This window comes from Emydura macquarii, unplaced genomic scaffold (genome assembly GCF_026122565.2).
Source record: "Emydura macquarii macquarii isolate MOO-44397 ecotype Brisbane River unplaced genomic scaffold, CSIRO-AGI_Emac_v2 contig_1790, whole genome shotgun sequence".
NCBI lineage: Eukaryota > Metazoa > Chordata > Testudines > Chelidae > Emydura > Emydura macquarii.
Genome location: NW_027131927.1, coordinates 4,330,602 through 4,353,435, shown reverse-complemented (window position 1 = coordinate 4,353,435; position 22,834 = coordinate 4,330,602). Strand labels below are relative to the sequence as shown.

Here is a 22,834-nt window from a genome sequence, read left to right as displayed (position 1 = left end):
ACACTTCACTCTCCTGTGTTCCAGGGGTCATAAACGCCTCCACAGCCAACTCCATGGGCTGCTCTGTGCCAAGCTGTTCTCCCTCCTTTACAAAGCTCCATCTCAGCCTCCACTCTGCCCATCTCCAACTCTGCTTCCCTAGAGGCAGCTGCTTCACCCACCCCATGAGAGCCAACCACTTGGCACCAGAGCTTTCTTCCTTGCAGCAGCAGCCGCCACCAGGAGCAGCCTTCCTGTACCTCTCCCCCTCTCCATCCCATCTGAAGTCCCAGGTAAGGCCAACTCCTTTCTCCCCATCACTGAACCACACAAAAGCCAGCATGCATGAAGACACACTGCACAATACAAGACCTCGAGCCTGCAGGCAAGACTCCCAAAGAGTTCAATGAGCTTTCTGCCAGAGTACGTCTTGCAAGAGGAATCCCCAACTCATTAGGGCAGATCCCAAAGGATCGACAGCAGCCACTCCACTTCAGGGCTGGAGCCCCAATGGACTCTGGAGATTTCATTTGATGGCCTTGGCTCGTGTCTCGGACATGAGAGCGGAGGGAGCTTTGTTTTGCCACAAATACAACTAAACAAATGTGCAGAGGCAGCAGATTTCTCTCCCTGGCTGACATCCAGCCTCAGCAGGCTCTGCCTTCTCCCCGGTTCTAGTTGGAGGAAGAGATGGAAGCCTCAAACTCCATTTAAAAGAGATGAGGAGGGATGGAATAATTTAGGCTGTTTAATACTTCCAAGACCAAGACCCATGTCCTCCAGAGACCTGCCCATGCTAGGGCCTCTGTGATCATTTGAAATTCATGCAACAACAACTGTTGCACTTGTAACAGCTGTGTGAGCCTGCCTGATGCCAATTCACGAGAAAGCCTTTCAAACCAGAAAGGCTCTGGGGCCAGAGCATTAAGTCACTGCAAACGTTTCCCCCTCAGTCAGCACTGGATGCCCCAAGACATGAACAAGGTTAGAAGCCGTGTATAAGAACAGCAGCTGTAGGAAGCGATAATATTGAGGAGTTTGCTTAGGCAGGAGCAGGCATGATCAAAGCAAGAGGTGGGGGTGGGAAATAATGCATTGTACTGGTTAGGGGGTTGCACACTTCTTGGCCTCTCTCATTTTATGAGGTGGGGGGGGGAGAGGAGAACCACAAGAACTGATCAGGGCAGTGTCCAACCTTTGAGTTAAATTCTAAATAAGGTTGTGATTGTATTATAGTAGCTCCTTCAGGCCTCAGCTGAGATCAGGATCCCACTCAGGGTGACTAGACAAAAAGTATGAAAAATCGGGGGGGGGGGGGGGCAGTAATAGGCACCTATATAAGACGAAGCTCTGAATATCGGGACTGTCCCTATAAAATTGGGACATCTGGTCACCCTAGCCCAGAGATCTTTAATCTGTGGGGCATGGGGGCACAGAGGAACATTAAGGGGGCATGCAGGGAACGCTGCCCTGCTCTGCCCCAAGCTCTGCTCCGGTCACTGTTCCCAACTTGGGCCCCGGCTGCTGTGACCCCACTCTCAGATGCAGCCCCTGGCTCCAACCGTGGCCCCACTCGGGAAGGAGGCATGGAGGATGTGGACAGGGGTAAGGGGGCATGACAAAGTTTACGGACTGTTGCCCTAGCCCCACTCTGCACACGGCCACAGTTCCCGCCCTGAACAGTTTACCATCTAACTAGACAAGACAAATGGTGGGAGGAAACCCCCCCCCTCATTTTATAGGTTAGGAATTGAGGCACAGAGAGATTAAGAGATTTACCCAAGCACAAATGGGGAATAGAACCCAGGAGTCCTGACTATCCCCTATTGTTTTAACCACTTCCTTCCCAATCCTGCAATATTTGAGAGTCCAGTCCCAGTCCTTCCTCTAACCGCTCATCTGGATTTCCCTTGTAAGTCTAGACATTTGGAAGACTGTAGCCCTAAGCCCAGAGGTTTCTGCCCAGTAGCTGATGCAGTCTGTGATGACCCGCTGGTCTCCAGAATAGCAAGAAGGTGCCACCTCAGTCAGGAGACACAAGAATTAAGACTATAGATTGTCCAGTCCTTTCTTGTAAATATCCTGGTTGTACCTGCCTCTGCCAGGGTACTGAACAGGAAGCAAAGTTATGGGGGGTTATAAGTTCTAACAACACAGACCAAACCCCCAGGACCCCAATCAAGTGGTTATATAGCCCTGTGACCCAAAAAGCATTGAACAAATGGATCACCGTGGCGGATTCATGTCCTGCAAAAGGTGCCTGCTGCAGTCCTCTCCATACCTCTCACAGGCAGTTCCCAGATGCCCTCTCCTCCCCCAGCCCTGCTTTCAGCAACTGCAGAGAGGATGGTGATTGATAGCCCAGTGTAATTTACGAGGACCCTCTCACACACTGAATGGCAACGGTTTATTTAAAGCACCCACTGCAGTGCAATGCTGCAATCTGCATCCCATCATCCACCATGCTGTCACCATCACCCCCATCGCACCTCCGGCTGTCCCCCCAAGCTCCTCCACAGCAGAATCAATCTGCATGAGTTTGTTCCAAGCCCGTGCCTACACCACACAGATTTATACTGTATAGTATCTTTCATACAGAACACACGGTTGCCCAGTGGATGACATGCAAGACTCCAGCCAGAGCAGTTGAATCTCATCCAAGCAACCCAATCCTCATAAGCTTGAGTTCCCCGCTGCCAGGGAAAGTGGATTTGGATACAGATGCAAGATTAAACTGATCCTCAAGAGCATAAGAGCCTAGGAAATCTTTCACCATAGCAAGAAGATCTGACTAACAGCTAGGAAGTAGCCAAGCTAGGGCTGTGCTGTGGACCCCTTCTTGTAAAGACTCAGGGCAACGGAGGGGGAAGGCTCAGATGTCACTGGCAATGAAGAAAGACAGACAGAGTCTGACCAAATGCCTGGCCTCATGTAGGCCTTCTCTGGCCAATGCCAATTGGCTTGACTCGGCCTGCACCAATGCCTTCTGAGCCAGGCTCTGCGGGGGAAGAGACCCATTGTCTGTCTGGTCCATTTATGGCATTGTAAATTAAACCATTGCCATGACCATCAAGCAGCCTCCAGTTCCAAATCACACCCAGCTTAGTATTCTGCAACAGCGAGCAGGTGACAGTGTCCGTGTCAATACTGAGGACACTGATAAAAAATGCTCAAAATATGTAGCAACGGCAACTGCTGTCATGTTTCATGCCCTTCAATAGTCTTTGTGGGGACGTCATGACAGGAAGCTTTCTACAAAGCTGTGGACCTACAGAGCTGCACAGTTATACCAACTCTGTCATACTGCAGTGAAACATAGGCACTAATGAACACCAAATTGACGTTTTCAGTTCTTGTTACCTTCCTCTGCTGCTCCATATTAAGTGTCAGGACAAGATTAGCAATGAGGATACTCCTCGCCAAACTCATCAATAACTTCTACCAACACTTGTTCAGTTTCAGCAGCATTCCTGGTTTGGACACATCGGGCTGGAAGACAACAAATTCTGGAGCTTGTTTATCAAGGAGTGCTGCCACTGGGCTGGCAATTATGTGGTTGTCAAAAGCTGCAGCAGCTTGATAAGATTATGTACAACATTGGCAAATTGACAGGCCCCCTTAAGGTCATAACTGGAGCTCAAACCAGGGGGCACTTGTAGCTGCATTGCTGATCAACATCCCTTTGGAATTCTCCATGATGAAGAATCCTTCTACTGTCACCTCCAAATGCTACACTAGACTTGGAGGACAAGGTGGATAATTAGCGGAACATGAGCTCCTAGTGTGATATTGTGCCCAAAAGGGCTAACATGATCTTTGGATGTATAAATAGAGGAATCAAGTAGGAATAGGGAAGTTATATTACTTCTGTATTTGGCACTAGTGCGACTGCTGCTGGAATGTGTGTTCAGTTCAGGTGTCCACAATTCAAGGAAGATATTAATAAATTGAAGAGGGCTAAGAGCCACAAGAACAAGAATTGGAAAACCTGCCTTATAGTGATAGACTCAAGGATCTCAACCTATTTAGCTTAATGAAGAGATGGTTAAAGAATGACTTGATCCCAGTCTATAAGTACCTCCACATGGGAGACAAAACCCCCCCACAAAAACTGATAATAGGGTCTTCAATCTTGCAAAAGTCTAACAAGACCTAGTGGCTAGGAGTTAGAGCTAGACAAATTCAGACCAGAAATAAGGTGCACATTTTTTTTTTTTTAAACAGGGAGAGTAATTAACCATTGGAGCAACTTGTGGTGGATTCTCCATCAGTGGCAACACTTAAATCAAGATTGGCTGTTTTTCTGAAGAGATCTGCTTTAGTTCAAAGGAATTATTTTGGGGCAGTTCTCGGGCTTAGGTTGCACAGGAGGCCAGACGAGATGATCTCCATGGTCCCTTCTGGCCTTAATAGTCTATGAAAGAACTGCAAGCATCAGCAAGAAAGACCCAGTTCTATACTCACAGTGGTAAGGAGCCAATGCAGCTCTAATGAAATCAAGGACGTTACTCTCAATTTACACCAGTTTAAGTGAGAGAAGAAGCAAATCTGATCAGTCTGTAACAGATTTCAAATAAGATGAAGAGTAAGCGAGGCAGAGAATGAGTACAGGGAAGCTGATCCACAGGAGCTGCAGAGAAGGCACTCCTGTATCCCAGCAGGGAGATTGTGAGGAGAGGCAGACAGGGGAGGATGAGTGGAGAGGTGCTGGAGCATGTCCATGGTGTACTTTGCCATCCTTGGGAGTTCATAATTTCCCACCGCATCCTACATCGAAGGGTTGTGGGGAGCTATTTGAGGAGGGGATGAGGTGATTGCTTCATACGTGAAGGCAGGCAACAGATGCCACAGTCAGCCAGCAAATTGTCCATTACATCAGAGCCAGCATCACCACATCCCATAGGGAATGGGGCAGCTTGTACTCAGATAGCAACCAATACCCAAGAGTATATCTATCAACAAGCTCATAAGCACAGAGGCGGCCGACCTGAAGAGGCAAGGATTTGGCAAGTGAAATGCGCTCTGGCAGCCAGAAGAAAATCAGTTTTTATTCCCATCTATGCCAAATCCACCCAGCCCACTCCTGTGGTCCGGCTCTCCCTCCTCTTGGAAAAGACGGCTCAGTGCAAATTGTCAAATGCATACTGAGCACCTTCATACTTAATCCAAAAATTCAGATGAAACCAAAAGAGGCCCAGCTGAATGAGAGCCAAACTGCTGAGTAAACACCATGTGACCCTATGTTCTGCAAATACAATGCAGCTTGCTTTCATGTGGCTAAATGAGAATATAAGCCAGAAATGCTACAGGTGGAAGAACCAGAAGTTAAGCTGAAAGTACAGGAATCCAGACTCCAAAGACCTAACCCACTTCTACCACTGACTTGCTGAATTTCCAAGTAGAAACTGGTTTTCCCTTTGGATTTGAACATTTGCCACTGTCTCCAGTGGGAAGAGCTCACCACGGAGCGAAGAACGGATTCCACTGCTGCTGGGAAATTGGGATGTGCACCCATTTAACTGGGTTGCAGGAGGGGAGAGGATTGTGATGGCACAGTGGCAAGAGCACTGGACTGGGATTCCGGAGACCTGGCTTCTATTCCCAGCTCTGCCACTGGATGATCTTGGGCACATCACTTCCCCCGACCTCATTAAGTGGATGCCCACTCCTCTAAGCCAGCAGTGGCGAGTAAGCGCATATTGCCGGCACCAGAGCTTCCTGCTGGCGCACACGGAAAATGTGCCGATCAGCAGAGGACTGAACAAAGCCAATTTCCATTGGAAAGGTGGGGGTGAGGCAGAGGAAATGGATGCTCCAACCAGACTGGTTTAGTGGGTACAATAATAGAATTTGAGCTCCAATATGAGATCCAACTGCCCTGCTGGTTGGTCTCAGGTTTATGGATGCACCATCCCAAGCGGAAGGGCAGCTGCTGAAGGTGGCATGACGGATAAGCGCACTGCTAGGTCTGCGGCCTAGACTGTCAGCACAGGAACACATCTCTGGCTGGAACGCATGGTGTGAAGATCCCGAAGGTTGGAGAGCTGGAATGCAACTAGGTGCAGGGGGACAACTAGAGGAGGCAGAAGAGGAGAATTTGCAGCTAAATGCTCTGCTCCAAAGACACCCTCCTCCAAACTCAGCCCCTTGAGGGAGTTTGCCTTTATCGTTAAAGATTAGCCTCTCCAAGGTCTGCTGTCCCAAGGGTTTTCCCTGCAAGGCTCCCCCATCTCTGCCCTTAGTTCCCTCTGTCTCAACAGGGACACACCAACCCACCAGTGTCCTAGGCTGAAGCTAACACGACCATCTGCATCTTCAGGAAGTGTTTAGCACCGGATGCTAAGATGACTTGGCAGAAGAGCCCTGACATTCCTAAGTAGGGCCCTAGAACGTGCCACCTCACCATTTATACTGGGCTACAGTCAGGGAAAAACAATCCCCTACCTCAGGAGGACTGGCCTCACCCTTCCACCACACCCAAAATGGTTGGGGGGAGGGGAGGAGGAAATCACACTGACCCTAATCCCACAAAACTTTGTGGGTGCAAAGGACTGTGGGACATGGTGGGTCTCACAAGAGAAGTTTTTGGCTAATTTGTTGGTCACAGACTTAAGAAAGTTGCAAATCCAAGCCCTATAAGGGAATATGGGAGCAGCCTATCCAGGATCAGGCCACAGGAATAGAAACAGGAGAGATGAATTCCAGGACTTGCTCTGCCACTGATCCACTGCACAGCCTTGGTCAAGTCATTGCCTCTGTGCCTCAGCTTCCCCATTACTTGGAAACAGGAATACTAACTGCTCTCCATGTGCGCCTCTCAAGGGCCTCTCATTTCCTTCTTTCCAAAACAAGCAGCTCACCCAGAAAAGCTTAGCTGCACACTTGCAGTAATAAATCAATAGCAGCAACACCCGCTAGTAAACGGAGGTTGGCTACAACTGCCTCTGCTGCTGGGCTCCAACACGGTATGCATCTCAATCACAGGTCCAAAGGCAACAGCAGTAATCGTATGGCACCTTCCATTACAAAGTACTCTATTAGCAGCATGGGCCTCTCCCACCACTGAAATGCAGCCACTCTGGGATCGGAGAGCTGCACAGCACTGCACAAGTGTTTGGGCTAAGAGCCATTTCCAGCTGGGGAATTTTATCCAAACTGGAATTTAGCCAGCATCCCAACACCAACACCCCATTCTGGCAGACTGCCAGGGGGTCTCTGATGACCACAGAATGATCTGGGGATCTTGGCTGACCCACACAGCAAAGAGGTGCCACATTCAGAGCTAACACATTGTCCGTTATACTCCTTCCCCCACCCTGCGTCTGCCTCGTCTATTTAGATTGGAAGCTCTTTGGGGCAGGGACCATCTACTACTGTCTGTATACAGCCTGGCCTTATGATAATACAAACAGTCAAAAAGCTCTAAAACTATTCCAAGCCACTGGGGTCAGCATAAAGTCAGAGGGAGGAGTCACAACTACCTACTCCACCACACCCATAGTTATGCTGGGGTGAGCGCTGACTCAAAGAGAGGGAAGCACCCCCCTTCAGCGCTGACGCCACTTCCTGCAATCCCTAGGTTCAACTTCCTTGGAGGTCTCCCATCCAAGTGCTGACCCAGCAGGCCTTTGCTGAGCATGTGAGATCAGAGCCTGAGAAGAGAGAGCTGCACCAGAGTCAGACAGCAGCCACATTCGTGGAGAGCAATGATTTATGGTGGGCTTCCCTGGTCTGCGGTAGCAGAACAAGAAGCTGCAGAGACCTCAGTGGGGGCAGATTCTTAGCCCTCCCCAAGTCCACAGAGCCACCAAGACACTGCAACTAATAAGGGCAATGCCATGCCCACCACTTTTCATGCAGCTCTTCATTGCCCTGGGAAGAAACCCAGCGTGCCACGAAAGCGCTCGTCCTACGTGGTAACTGGCAATTTTCTCTGCAAAAATTACAAGATGTAGCAGCCTCCGCAACCCAAAAAAACAGGGCTGTTTCCTCTTCTGTCTGGAACAGGGCTTTATTTTTAGCTCTGTCTGTAGCAGATGAAGAAGAGCAGAGCTTTCACGCCTGTATCCCACAAAATGAAAGCCATCCACATCCTGCTGCAGGAGAAAGAGGACCGAGGGAGGTGGAGGACCCAATCATGTTAAATAAAAACCAGAAAGATTAAAAGGGATCAGTTCAGCTCTGATATCAGGAATGAGGGTCTCCATCAGGTGGCTCAAGAGATGATTTTTAAGTGATTAGGGATTTCAGGCCACCTTGAAGGAGACTTGATTTTCAGATAGTGCTGGGCACCTGCCCGACATTGCTCTGCCAGTTTACATTTTAAGTGTAAACTAAACTTCAGGTTGGGCACCCACAAAACGCATTAGCTCCTCTTGGCCCATGCAGGTTTTTGCAACACCTGGTCTCTACACAGTGTGAGGATTTAACTGGATTTCCAAAGGAACCTAGAGGTCCGCAGACTCTGTCTAAGATTTCCAAAAAGGGTCTGTACCTCCAGTTGACATTTTTAGGGGTCTGCAAATGAAAAACGTTGAAAGCCACTGCTTTAGAGGACAGAAAGAGCCCCATAATTCTTCCCATGCACGTTTCGTTAGGTGCTCTGCAGTAACCTGTTCCTCTTCTGCCATCCTGCAGGTTCTGCAGCGGCCTGTATAAGAGGCAGGAGGAGGAAATGGGCTTGGCTGGTGGAGCCAAACATTGCACAGCCACTGCCCACCCTCCCCAGCATTCCTGCATGCTTCTGGGAATGGAGCTCTGCAACACACAGGTCTGGGTCGCCTATCGCTTTCCCTTTCCAAACCCCGGCGCTGAGTGGCACCAGTTTTGCTTCCTATTGGCCCTATTTGAAACTTGTCAGGAGCCAAGAGGGGCAGAACCCAATTGGCACATAAACAAGTGCCTATGATGTATTCAAAATAAAAATGCTCATTCCTTGGAGCTTGCCCGACTTATGTAACTGGTTGGCTGGGGTTGCTTAATAAACTCCCATTGAGCAGCACTGTCCATGCAGTTACAGAGAAAGGGTAGCCATCAGCCACATTTTTAGGAAACCACTGGCTACTTTCCTCGATTTAAGCGGCAGGGCAGGAATCACAGACGACCTTCCAGGTCACAGCTGTTGAACAAAGGTCATGTTCCAATACTATGGAGGTGGTGGGATCACTGCTCACCCATCTCCCAGGAGGCGCCCTGTAAAGCTGAGAAGGGATTTCAGTGAAAGGCAGGCTCCTGCAACTCCCATTTTCCTCCCAGTCATGTTAAATGGAGATGGTGGTGTAATCTTTGCTTCAGCGACAAGTTAGCCCAGCTCAACCTGTTTGTGTTTTATAATCCCTGCTTTTTCTTCCCCTCAGGATTCCTATGCTGCTGAGCTCAGCAAATGAGAGCGTGTAGGACGGGTATGGCATACAGCTAGAACCAAATGAGTGCAAGCAGGGATGTGAGGATAGGAGGGGGATCAATTCCCCAGACCAACCAATTCTCACCCCACACCTCTCTGCAACTGATCTCCCCTTCAGAGATTGTTTCCTCAACAGGTGGAACCCCTCCCTCCCCTCAGTCACACCCCTGGCACTGCAGTTTCCAGTTCTGGCCGAATCAGTGCTGCAAGAATTCAGCTGAGCGTGCACGGAAAGAGATCCCGCTTGCCCTTCAGGTTCTGGTTTGCCAGCACAGATCCCGTACGGATCCTCCCCAGTAGGGAGAGCTGCCAGCCCTCCCCTAGGTCTCACCCCATGATACCTAGGAAAGAGATTACACAAGAGCTGCTTCAGAGTCTGTCTCCACAGGCCTGACTCTGCAATGTATTGAGCAACCTGCACTCATGTGGAGGTCAAGGGAAGAATGGGGTCCTAAAAGCTATTGGAAAGCAGTGCAAGTGATGAGAATCCATCATCTAGCTGTCCCAACACTGAGATCCTGATCAAGACGGTCTCATTGTTTCCTTGTGCTCCCCTGTCTCCATCCAGGGGATCATCTTATACTTCGATTGGAAGCTCCTTGGGGCACGGCCTGTCTTTTTGTTCTATATTTGTACAAAGCCCAGAAGCTAGGACTGTGACTAGGGCTCCTACAGGAATACAAAAAGCAGCAGCACTCAGCTTGGGTGCATTGGAATAGCCACTGGTGAATGCAGGCAGTGCAATTTCCGTGCCTGGTTTGTGGCTCAGTCAAAGGGCTTTGAGGATGGACAGGATGGACAGGGGATTCATTACGATTCTGCCTAATGCAAGCATGGAGTCAGATGGGCAAGGCTGGAAGAAGCTCCCATTTTCAGACATTACGACAGAGCCAGCATGGTGAGGCCAAGGGGAAAGGCACTCGAGCAACAAAAAGAGTTCAAGAGCGTTCAGAGGAGCGCCACTACAGCATTAATGTCTGCTTCATTGTCGAAAGTGGATGAGCTGAGGGAGCGGGGCTGGTCAGCCCTGCAGGAATGCAAGCTTCAAAACTTCTCTGCTGCTACACTTAAATGTTTACCACAGACGGATGCTGGTATCCAAAAGATCAATGGCTGGAGCTCTCAGTGAGGCTCTCAGTGGAGCTCTCAGAGGGGGCAGAAGGGACAGAGGTTGAGTGGCTGTAACCTCTCCCTTCTGGAAAAGCAATGTGGTCTTCCAGAGGGAAAGAAAAGAGACCACTGGACATGGTCTTCACATAGTTAGTGTAATCTGGGAACCTCTTTTTGTGCTACCTGGTGAATTGGGGGGGGGGGCCCACAGAGTTTTACAGGAATCCCTCAGCTCAAGTATGTGGACAGTAAATTCACCAAAGGGTGGCCTGTGAGATCTCTACCAAGAGCCAGTAGCCCACTGGTTGTCATAACCATTGCAAAATGTGAACACAATTGATATTTAAGTATCTATGCTGCAAATTGATGTTTTTAGATTCTTGACATTAAAGGCTGGTCACTAGAAGGTGAAATGCCTCACATAGGTTCTGTTCTGGCAGGAGATAGACGCTTCTCGTTCTGCCTGCTCATTGTGTCTCTCACACAATGCAAGTCTATTTGCATATTAAGCCACCAGCTAATTTAGATTGCTAAATCAACAGAAGATGGCAGAATCTAGAGGAAGGAACACACAGCAGGAAGGTGCCACGGTTATGAATGAAGATCAAAGGACTGTTTTGATATATCTGGGGTTGCAAAGAGACCCACAGAATCCTTCCCTGAGAAGACAAGCTGACAGCCTCACGTGTGTCATGGAAAATGGATCACAGCCTGCCTGGCTGGAAAACGCTGTCAGCAATACTTTATTAGACAGGAAAGTATTTTGTTAAGTCTAGGCTCTAGAATGCATGTTTTATTTTCTAAGTAAACATTTCCACTCCTTCTCTACTTGCTATCATTTGAATCTCTAGACTTCGTTAAATAACATTTTACTTGTTTTCCCTACAAACCCAAGTGCTGTGGGCTCTCTCATTAAGGGCAGATGGTAGCAAGGTGCCTCACAATGCTGGGTACCTCCAGGAAGCGTCACACTTAATACCACTAACGTATCTTGATTCACCAAACCTAGCTTGCAAGGGGCTGAGCCACTTCTATTCCCATCGACTTAACGATCCAAGAAATCACCCCCCAATTTTAAAGCAGTTTTACTTCCAAGCACCATCCAAGTGAAGGCTACTCCTGGGAAGATCGCAATTAGCATGCAACCTTGTTGACAGAAAATTGAAGGCTGGATCCCTGAGTGAAGTTGAACTTAGAGCTACAATGTCACATCAAATGCAATGCAAGGTAGCTCATGCAAACATCCAGCATGTGGTCTTCTGAGCGAGGACTTTTTGGAAGTAGTCAGAACTTCTGTCTACAGTTCTTATCTGGCCGCCATATCTGATCACCTCATGATATTTAACATATTTATCCTCACATCAACCTGCTAGGAAGGGACCAATGAAGATCTCCCTTTTACAGGTGTGGAACTGAGGCAGAGATCACACTGGATGTCTGTGGCGGAGTAGGACTTGAACCCAGGTGTGTCTCAGTTCAGCTAATGCTTTAATCACAGCACTTATCCATCCTCTAAGCTGGAGCTGGCTTCCTCAGAGGCAAAACATTGACATCTGTTGAGCTTGCCTAGACTCTCACTTCACTCACACACCACACTCCCTGCAATTTACTGCTGAAGGGAAGGCATATAAATAGCATAAAAACCAGTTTAGCCATCTGTAACGAATATAGGCAGAGGGCTTTTTAAACATAGCCAAGAAGAGCATTAAATGACAGGTTTGTCTTTACCAGCAACCTCCCTCATTGCTGGAACTCAGCTCTTTTTACCTGCATATCTAAAGTGCTTTAAAAAGGTGAGTCACTATCATCATTGCACAGTATCTACCCGCCCCACTCCCTTTTAAAAAGCCGCCTCCCTGTAACTGAGGCCCAGAGTTTTAAGTGACTAGTTCAAGATCACACAGCGAGTCAGTGGCAGAGCTGGGACTCTAGATCTATCCCCGCTTCCCCAGTCCTGCTCTCCATCTAGTAGCCAATAAGGGCCCCCATTCCTCTGTATCCCCCAGCTATCTCTCCCGTCATTACAGTTATTGAATTAAATGTTATTTGACATTCTAGTTATTGCACGCTCAGTTTCATACTCCACAGGACAGTCTCTTAGGTGACATTTAAGGCTCTCAGTCAATTGTTCTTCTCTGTGTACCTTTGGGAACTTCTTATTCCCCATGCCCAGGTTTGGCATGCAAGCTGAGGCATTACAAGACTTCCATATACTCCTGGAAATCAAGGGGTTCAAGATTACCAAGCTTTCTCCATACACCTCTGAATCTGAGATGTAGCTATTTCTGGTTTTAAGGCTGGCCTTTAAATTGCTTGGTTTCCGTGCCTTACCCAGTTCAATAGTTTTTGTTTGTGGGTTGGTTTTTTTTTTTTAAATGAGCTATCATATGCCTGGGGGAGACAGTGCATGAAAGGTGCTGCGGAAAACTAGCAGACCCCAATACTAGAGACTTTGCAACACTGCAACAGCAGACTAATTCTCCTCGCTAAGGGCTAATGCTTCATTTAGATGCATTCACCTAGATAGGTTTAGAAAGATTTAATTAGGGTTAGCACGGAAGCAGCAGCGATTCCAGAGGCTGGGTCTTCTAGACTAAAGCAAACAGACAAGCCATGGTCAAAGTTTAAAGGGCAGTGATGATGGAAGAGACAAGCACTGGGAAACGGGAATAGGTGAAATGCAAGAGGGGTAAATGCCATTTAATACTTGTGTTTCCCTGAACACATTTTTAAACTTGCCATTGAACCAGGAGGACCAGGTGGCTCAGAGAAGGGAATATGAAGCCTTTGGCCCTAACATCTGAAATCCATCCAAGTTGGCAATAACTGGAAGAAGCAGCTCCCATCTGACGGCTCTCAGCGACTAGTAAGAGGCGATTTGGTGGGGTCAGTCCTGTTCCTAACAAGAAGGCAGGGCATCATGGACATAAGAAAACCTGCACCCTCGCTGGCAGCCTTAGGAGAGAGGTGGTGAAATATTGAATGGGCTGTGGAGAACAAACTACAATATTACTTGGTCAAACTGGCACCCCAAAAAGATACCAAGAAACAGCAAATTGCCCCGGCCAGGCTTTCCTTCTCCATGGCTACACACAGCACTTCAGCACTGTCAACATGGCATGTCTTGAAGCTACCAGTGCAGGTGCCTGGATCTGGTAGGGGTGGTGTTACTCCTGAACTATAAGTGTGATCCTCTAGATATGGAGGCCACATGAAAACCCCATTAATCTGTTAGACTCTGTAGTCCCTCCTTTCCCTCGCGATCTGACTTAATTTAGCAGAACTCCCTTAGATCTTACAGACACCGGCCACCTACCTTCTGTGAGCCATGCTGAATAGCTGTGATGCACACGGGATCCACCAGTGGCTTGGGTCGCTTGGCTGACTCCTCGATGATGCCCTGCCATTGCCTTGGCAACCCGGTGAACTTCTGCTCTTGCTGGTCATATCCAGTGTGGACCCGGTGCTCAAAGTTCGAGGGAGCAGAGATCTCAATGCGTTTCTTCTTCTTGCTGAACATGGTGAAGTTGGCTAAATGACCTAAGAGAAGAAAAGAGAGGAATTGAAAAATAAATGTCAAGGAGGAAGGGGAACATGTATCATCATGGAACTGCCTGAGAATCTTAGTAGGCTACAAAAAAAACTCCCTTATAAAATAGAAGGTGATACAGTAGAATACTCAGTCACCTATCTAAATACAATCAGACGGGATTTAGAATTATGTCACCCCATAGTACTTGGATACCATTTCACCAAGTCTCTCTCCAGACGGATGCTCTTCAACAGAGCAGAGATGCTGATTTATTTGCACTTTTCTCGCTTCCTCTGTCAGAGTATCACAAAGCCTCAAGAGTCTATTAAGTACTGTCCCCAGAGGGGCAAACTGAGGCAGCTAAGACAGGAAGTGATATGCCCAAGTTCACACAGAGGTCAGTGGCAGACTTGGGACTACAACCCAGATCTCCTGACTCCCAGTGCACCCATTACATATGGACAGACAGACTAGAAGTTTGTTTATTTGTTTTTAAAATAGTCTAAACTAAATTTTAGTGCTTGGGAAAGGAGTTTGACAGTCAGTCTTAAGTAGTAAGTTCTTATAACTTAGCCACCTATCATGTACAGAATTAACATATGTCACTGCCCCACCATGTTCTGGGATGGGGTACCTTGTGAGGTACAAGAAAGCAACTCAGCCTCTAAGACCCATCTCCAATTCTTGCCCTCTGCTGAACTCCCCCATTGTCAAGTCTGCCAGAGCAGATGCCTAGGTGTATGTTTCCAGAAGTTATTTAGCAATTTTGGGTGCCCAACTTGAGATACAATTTTGGGTGCCCAACTTGAGATACCGCCTGAATTTGAGAGGGCAGGGGCTAAGTAAGTGCTTTTGGGGGAAAAAAAAAAAAATTTAGGCTCCTTTAAAGGTGTCCCCAACCTGGGCACCCAAAAAATCAGTCACTTTTGAAAACATAAGGCATAAGTTTCCTTAGATTGTGAGCTTTCCGGGGCAAGAACTGGCTGTGTTGTTTGTACAGCACCAAGCACAAAAGGAGCTAAGGTCTCTAGGCATTACCATAATACAATAGCATGGTCCAGCAATTAAGTGCAGGAACAGAAGTGCACTCAGCATGCGATTCCTTTGGGGGGGGGGGGAAAAAAACCAAACCAACCAACCAAACCACCCTTTACATGAGAGGAGGAAATTGCCTTGCACGCAATAGGTTCCTCCTGCTAGGCAGATTTATAAATCTGTCTTCAACACTTGTGCAAACTAAATATGACATCAGTCCTCATGCTCCTTCAGAGGCTTGGAGGAAATATCTAATTGGGCTCCACCTCCATGTAATAAGTCAGAATAACTGGGACAAACCAGCTAAAATTCTCCCACTTGGATAATGGCCTTAGACAGTCTCATCTCTCCCCCCATACCCTCTCCCCACATCCTTTCCCAAAAAGCTCAATATCTCAATGCTCACATGGACACTGAAAACAGCCAGCCAGAACTTTGTCCCCACAGCAATCGGTCAGCCAGCTAGAAAAACTGGAGAGGCACTCCGCCCACTGAGCCAGCATAGCCATGCTGTGCACATGGCACGTATGGCAGCATGCCCCAGCTTCATGAATATGACACGTCTTGGCAGCTTGAAGGCATCTGCTCTGACAGATGCTTGCTGCGTGCACAAGAGACAGATTATGATGAATGGGAAATGCCCAGGAGAAATCCCAACCTTCTGCTGTGCTACATTTGTCCTTCCGAAGCTCAGGCAGTAACATTTACCAGAGCAATGCAGATTTCTGATCCCGGCGCAGGCAGGTGAGTCAGGATTGTTTGCCAAAGACAGGATGCAATAAAGCCAATCCTCATCAGCGACTGTCTCATTTAAGGTCCCTCCACTTGCATCATCTTGACTGTGGGATCTGGAAACTGCTACACATCCAAAATAACATGGAAAGTGTTTCAGGGCTCCTGGCAGCTCACCTGTACCTTGCACTAGCTCATACTGAAGGAACAGTGTGAAAAACTCACCTCGATCCCATCCGTGCTACTTCTTCCACTTTTGGGCTCTCCCATATGCCATTCCTCGTCAAAACAACATTCCTGTCCGTGTGTCTTTCCTCCTTCAAACCCTTTCACTTTCAGATGGCCTTTCCCCAGAGGACCATCCTTCTGCAGCCACCTGCTTCTCTCTCTCTCATCTCCTTTAAAAACCTGGTTTTATGACAAGCATGTTTTGCATCATCTTTGTTAGTTTCCCCTCAAAACTCTCACTTCCTTCCAGGTCAGCCTGATTTGGCAGCAGATCCTGCAAACCCTTTCATGAGTCCTCAACGTGGCTACTCATGTGTACGTTTTTACAGGCTCACTCTCTTTGGGAAGGGAGAGTGTACTTCTGTTCCGTACCACACACTTCTGGCACTAACAAGAACAGCTGCACAGACATTTCAAGGTCATCTTGTCGTAGCACACACTGAACCTCCACCTCAATTGTTCTGCTTTGTGGACACGTCACAACTCATTCCTTCCTCACGCATTGGTTGGTTTGTTTAACTAGTTCTCCACTTAAGGCTCAGCACAGTTTAAGACAATCACTCTTCCTGTTTCCTCCAAGCTGCTCAGTACCAGCTGCCCAACAGCAAACCAGTTTTGATTCAGGAGTGGTCCCTCATGCCCCATTCTAAACAAGTAGGAAGTCTCTGGGAGGCAAATGAGCACAGCTACCAGAGGATGAGGGAGGAGCCAATAACTTGTTTTGACTGATACACCGAACAAACAGTACACAAGTCACAGGAAGTAGCATTCTCCCCAGACAGACAAACTAGCCCCTGCCACCCTCTGGGAAGAAGCATGTAACCAAACTAAGGAGAGGACGGATGGCTTTTTGGGTTACTACGGGGCTTTAAGATGTGTAAAGGCAGTCTGATGGGTTATTATAGATGAGCTATAAAAACATCGATGTTGATCCCATCACTATAGTGCCTCACATTCCACTGCATTTATCCTCACAAACCCCATGTGAGGCAGGACAGTGCTATCGTCAGAGGGGTAACTGAGGCAAAGACAGAGAGACTTAGGGCTTGTCCGTGTGAACACTTAGTGTGTGGCAAGCTGGGCTATAAATCTACCCTACACTAGCCTGCCACACACCAAGTGTTCACGCAGACTCTAAATTCTGTAATGTGCTTGGATCTTCCCTGCCTTGAAATGGGAGGTCTCCCAAGCCCCAGGCTAGTACCCTAAGCACTAGACCCCCAACGTATTAGAAATTCCAGTCCCATCTACCCAAAATTTCAATCCCTTCACAGGCCAGCTTTAAAGAAGTCATTTCACCTCTCTGTTCTTTGGTTTCCCATCTGCAGAATAGGACTAATTCTTCTCTGTGTTGGACATCTTGGGAGACCAAAGTCTTTCCTGTTTGTAAGGGACTTCACCCATCTCTAGCACTTTCCATGCGAGGATCTCCAAGTGCTACTGGAAGATTAGAGCTGAGGATTCAGGACAATTATGTATGGTCAATCAGGTAGTGCACTGGATCAGCAATTACACCAAGACCATTCTAATTACCCTGTCTCCAGTACCAGATGCTATTTGCCTTAGGAGAGTGAGTCTCAAGCAGCCCTGAATAAACCGGGAGACAGAACCAAACCCAACAGTAGGAGACAACAGCCCAGGCAATCCCACACATCCATTTAGCTTTTACTTGTGCACATGCAGAGAGAGATGAAGTCTGAACACCTAGAAAACTGGAGTCAGCGCTGATACGTCAGGATACAAAATCTGGCCCTTCTCACCTAATAATTTTCTGCTTAAAAATAAGCATTTTTAATTACTGGGAAGCAGCCCCCATACATGGCTCCAGTGTCTAATGTAAAACTAATTAATGTTCCAAAGGGAAAAAAACTTTTATATAATTAAGCTAGCTCCAATGACTGGTGCTGGACTGAGAGCCCTAGAGAGTGAGCAGGTACACAGCAGGGAAGAGAGAGAGTAAGAATCCTGCACCCAACCCTGCCCTGGAGGGATGTCTGCCAGGGGTGAATGGGGAGCTCAGTCTCAGTCACCCAATTCGGGGCTCCGCTTCGTTGCCAACTCTGCCACCTTTTAACAGCAAGGGAGGCTTTGCAATGAGCATGTGTGATTGCTTACTAGGGCTTGTTTTCAGTGACTGTTGACCTTATCTGTGCATGGACGGAAGTCGAGTTAATCCTTCATTCACCCATGGTGATGTTTTTAACTCAGGTCGGCTGGCCCAAGAAGGTGGATAGGCTAGAGCTTGAGTGGGCACAACCTGTCAGCTGCTAATACAGCCACTCTGCACTGCAGACTCAGGCTAGCGCCGCTTGAGTGCTGCCAGTCCTCCAATGCCTTCCCACTAGTCCCCCATGTGCCCCAAAAAGAACAGACAAGTTCTCCCACAGTATACAGCAAAGGAATTCCTAGTTCAGCTCAGCATACTGCAGCACTAAGATTCATGGGATGGATGTGCACTCAGAAGTCAGTGCTACATATAAAGTAGGTGCTATTTCACAGTGTGGCTGTTCTCACTGGAGCTAAGCTAACTCAAGTTGATTCTGAAGTGAAGACAGACCCTTAGAAGCCTGTTAAGTTAGTTTTGGTTTCAATTTCTTAAGGCTATAGATAGCTTAAAAGTAACCTGCAAAGGGAAAAAAAATATTGGGCTTGTTACTGGGTTCCATTTCCAATAGTATCACCAACCCACCACGATATCTTGTGCCAGTCACTTCTCTCTTTTTACATGGGAAGCAGAATCCCAAGGCTGCCAGCTCTGGATCTGCACAGAGAAGACCAGTCTTTTTAGAGGCCTGAGATTTCAAAAGACAAAAAAGGATAAATACAACCCCAACAAAAGTAATCCTGATTTCTCTTCCTTCATTTGCTCTATGCTTCCCATACTAAATAAATTTTACTTGGGTTGTTGTTCTTCCAGCAAAACAGCTGGTTTTGGATCCCGACCTGAAGGTATTTTGCCTTACGTGCTTGCCAATTTTCCCTGATTTTGGATTAATCTTTAAACTTACACCAGGAAGAAAATAAAATCATTAAAATGAGATGTTCTAACAGTTACGGAGCAAGGAGAAGAGCACACAGGCAAGCTGCTAGGGAATGTGAATCTAGAGAGACAATGTTCGGGCCATCCAATCACGAGTTTAAAAGCTTTACCAAAATGGCCATAGTTAAGGCGGCCATCTTCACAAGTCCCCTTCTGCAGAGACAATGGCACCTAGGCCCTCACCAAGCAAGCTCAAACAGTCCCTCTATAAGCAAACAGGGTTTTAGGAGGGACACTAACTAGAAAGGCTGAAGACAAAGAAGGTGAAGTGAAAAGGAAATCTGGCAGTGACCTAACAGGCAATCTCTTGCTCGTATCTTTACAAAGTTGCCCTCCTGTTCTCAAGAAGTGGTTAGAATGGAGACCAGAGACCACGATTTCTCCTGCCTGCGGTACAGTCTAGTGGTTAACCTACCCCCCCGAGGACAGACAGCTGGGAATAGAGCCGAAGAGTGTTGACCTGTGTGATCTAGTAGTTAGAACACGAGACTGGAGGTCAGCAATTGTGGACTCTACTTCTTGTTCTGTCACCATGTGGCTTCATGCAAGCCACTTCCCTGCTCCATCTCAGTTTCCCTACTTGTAAAAAGGGGATAATTGGCCCAACTCACAAGAATGAGGCAAGGTTTAATTTAGATTTGCAAAGAACATGGATGAAAGGCGCTAGAGAGAAAGGCAAGAGAATTACTGGGGTTTGAGCAAAGAGGCACCTTATATTTAGAGTGATAACTAAATATCTCAAACATTTTAAAGTGCCAATGTATAGAGGCTAATTAAGCAGTTAAAGAATAATCCATTTATGGCTTTAAGCATTTTCCAAGAGGAACCAACTATAGAAATAGCCTCTTTTTTTTGGCTGTTCCATTTGCCCCTTTTCTGGCATCCAAGCAGCCTAGATAAAAAGGATTAGAAGGAGCTAGGATTAGAAGTAGGACTAGAATCCCAACCTAAGGCAGCAGCAGATCCACACTTTCCTTGTGCAAACCGCAGGGTGAGAACATGGCTGCTGGGGAGCAGCTATGTTCTCACCATTTCTAATCCCATCTATCTAGGAAGATGTCCGTGCTGCCTCAGGGCAGGACACTGGGCTAGATGACCTATTGAGGACCCCTCCAGTTCTACATTTTTATGATTTCTATCAGCAGCCCTAATCTGTTCCCATTGAAATCTGTCGGAAGTTTTCCTCCACTTGAGTGGAAGCAGAATTGGGCTTTCCCTGTGCAGTTTATCCACTATATTTTAGTATAGAGGCCACTTATGGCAGCCCCTGGGCTCCTGGAAAATTACTAGTTTGGCACTCTGTTCTATTGCTCGGCACTACAATAAGGTAGAGCAGCAAGGCTGGATTTTCTCCCCATGCTGCCCCTCTCCTCAGACTTTCTGAAGGCCTTTTGTCAGTTTCCAAATAGAAAAGTACATTCTGGTCAGACACAATCCAATATTAGAGAAGCCTAAAAACCCCACACCCCTCTCTGAAGCCTGTAAACCTAGCAGCCGTAAGCTTCCCAACAATGCATCAACTAGGAGCATGTCAGGTAGGGTTTTGTCTCCATGGCCCACTCAGTCCTCACCAGGGGACCTCGTTTGTGTCAACTGTGGGTATTGTTTGTGATTCTGATACCTGTTCAATAGGAATTGGTCTGAGAGCCTCAGCAACTCATCATCGATCACCATCAGCCAGCTCCCACTGTTTCTTTACTGGTCTGGATTGGAGCCAATGGCCTCGAGATGAAAGGTTCTATGGAAATGTCTACACTGCACCGTGGACCTAAGTCTGTGGAACCCGGGCTTTAAGCCTCTTCCCACAACTCTCATCCTGACTACTTGGAAAAAGGAGAAGATCTTGGCAACATGTAGATCGGAGCAGGAATCCCTCCTTGTTACTAGTCACGTGAGTTCACCCAAGACCACGCTGGAGTCTGGGAAAGTTGGTGGTCAAGACAGTCACTTCTCATTAAAAAGGAAGGGATGGAATGAGGAGTTTTAGGAGAAGAGTCTCTCCCAATGTCACAAGAAAATCTGTCCCAAATTTAAAAAGCAGAAAAGTGTCTTCAGCACTGGACAGATATTCAGAGTGCATCCTGCCTATCTAATCTTTGGCAAACACACCCCACTTCTCCCTCCAGGCTGTACCAGGCAGATGGTCTGGAATACGAGTGCACAATCAATCAGACCGTGACACTAACATGGTCAGAAAGCAACAGCCCCCTGAGCCCAAAAGGAGCACACCATCTCCTCTGCCCTGGCCTGTTTGACCTTTCAACCCTAGCAAAAGAGCAAGAGCAGGATTAGACACTGAGGAACTTTCCCAAAGGATATATAGATGCTGCAAGTTGCTCATGCAACCGTCTGTATTTTAATGCTTCTAAAGAGAATCCACCAGGACCCTGGCTGTCTTCTCCCCGCACTCCAGAACTACACACTAAAACACACCAAGACTTGACCCTCAGGAAACCTTTTAATCAACTGGGAGACATGGAGAGCCACCAAAAATAAATCACAGAACATGACACCATGTTGCAATCATCTCCAATGGTGCATTTGTGATTAGTAGCAGCAATTGCCAATAGTGAAACTACAACATACACTAGCCAAGTTTCCTACTAGTACCATAGGGTGTATGGTCTGTCTGAAACAGAAAGGGAACCTACCACAGTCTGGGTGGCTCAGCTTCTCAGCAATGATGCAGCACCCAGTCTCATCTCATGTGCCATCCGGAGCACAGTGCTCATTTTGCCCTCCCATTTCAAAGAGGAACAGCTTCCTCAGAGTTCCACCACCCACCCTGGCCACCTATCAGGAGCTAGAACAACATCAGAAGAGCTCAGTTGCACTTCTTAGCTCAGCATTTCTGCACCCAGATCTTAACCCCACACACAGGATTGTTACACCACTAGTTCCCTTCAATTCCCGAATCACTTCACAGCCAGACACACCAAGACAGACTGGTCTCCATGCAGACTCCTTCACTGAAAGGAGAGAATGTGTCAACTCTGACACCCCTCAGACTCATCCACACAGATGGGACAACCATCAGTAATTCGGGAGAGAGGAAACCAGACACCAATTGCATGTGGATATGAAATTAGGGTCACGAAATGATTCCAAAAAGCAGACAGGTACCAAGGAGCTCATGGAAGATACTGCCTCAAAGTATCAGAGTTTCAAAGACTTTCCTTTAACAAGCAAGGAGGAAAAAGGCACACCGGAATTGCCACATCTAATGAGACCAATGGCCCAACTACTCAAGTATCCTGTTTTCAACAGCTGCCAGTATCACATTCTTCAGAGGAAGGCACAAGACCCAACGCCCCACCTCAGAGTGGGCACATCCCTCCCGTACTCCAGTCTCTGCATTGGTTTCGCATTGGATGGAGTCCAGTTCACTGGTGTCCACCCTGATATTCAAAGCCCTCCATGGGACGGAAGCTAGGTATTGTAGCATCTCTTCCATGACAGCTCCATTCCACCCAAACCATGAAACTACTGACCAAGAAAGAAGGCTCCTAAGGGCAGCAGACAGAAGCTTCACAGAATCTGGCTTATGGAACTCATCCCTTGAAGAAATCAGGCCATCGGCTTCACGGCACCCAGAATTCAATGCAGAAATAATCAACTCTTTGGGCTGCCTTGCCTTCTATTTCTGCATATATACATGCATGCATCCACCAAGTATTCTATCAACTGTTCATTTCTACCTCTACTGGAGGGAAAAAGGACCAGCAAGGGAGATAACTTCTGAGGGGCTCTCACACTACATTGATATGGAAGGTAG

General features: G+C 47.5%; 1 protein-coding gene across 4 annotated transcripts in view; it reads right to left on the bottom strand.

Moving 5' to 3' along the window:
- Positions 1-22,834, bottom strand: part of PAK4 (p21 (RAC1) activated kinase 4) — an 89,766-nt gene that overhangs the window by 17,824 nt on the left and 49,108 nt on the right. For 3 of the 4 annotated variants that reach the window (XM_067556708.1, XM_067556711.1, XM_067556710.1), the window contains exon 2: positions 13,809-14,032. In XM_067556708.1, coding sequence (XP_067412809.1) covers positions 13,809-14,012 — 204 coding nt within the window. In that variant the 5' untranslated portion in view covers positions 14,013-14,032. Of the gene's footprint in view, positions 1-13,808; positions 14,033-15,767; positions 15,918-16,016; positions 16,048-22,834 lie in introns of those variants that run through there. The other variant, XM_067556709.1, reaches the window with a different exon arrangement.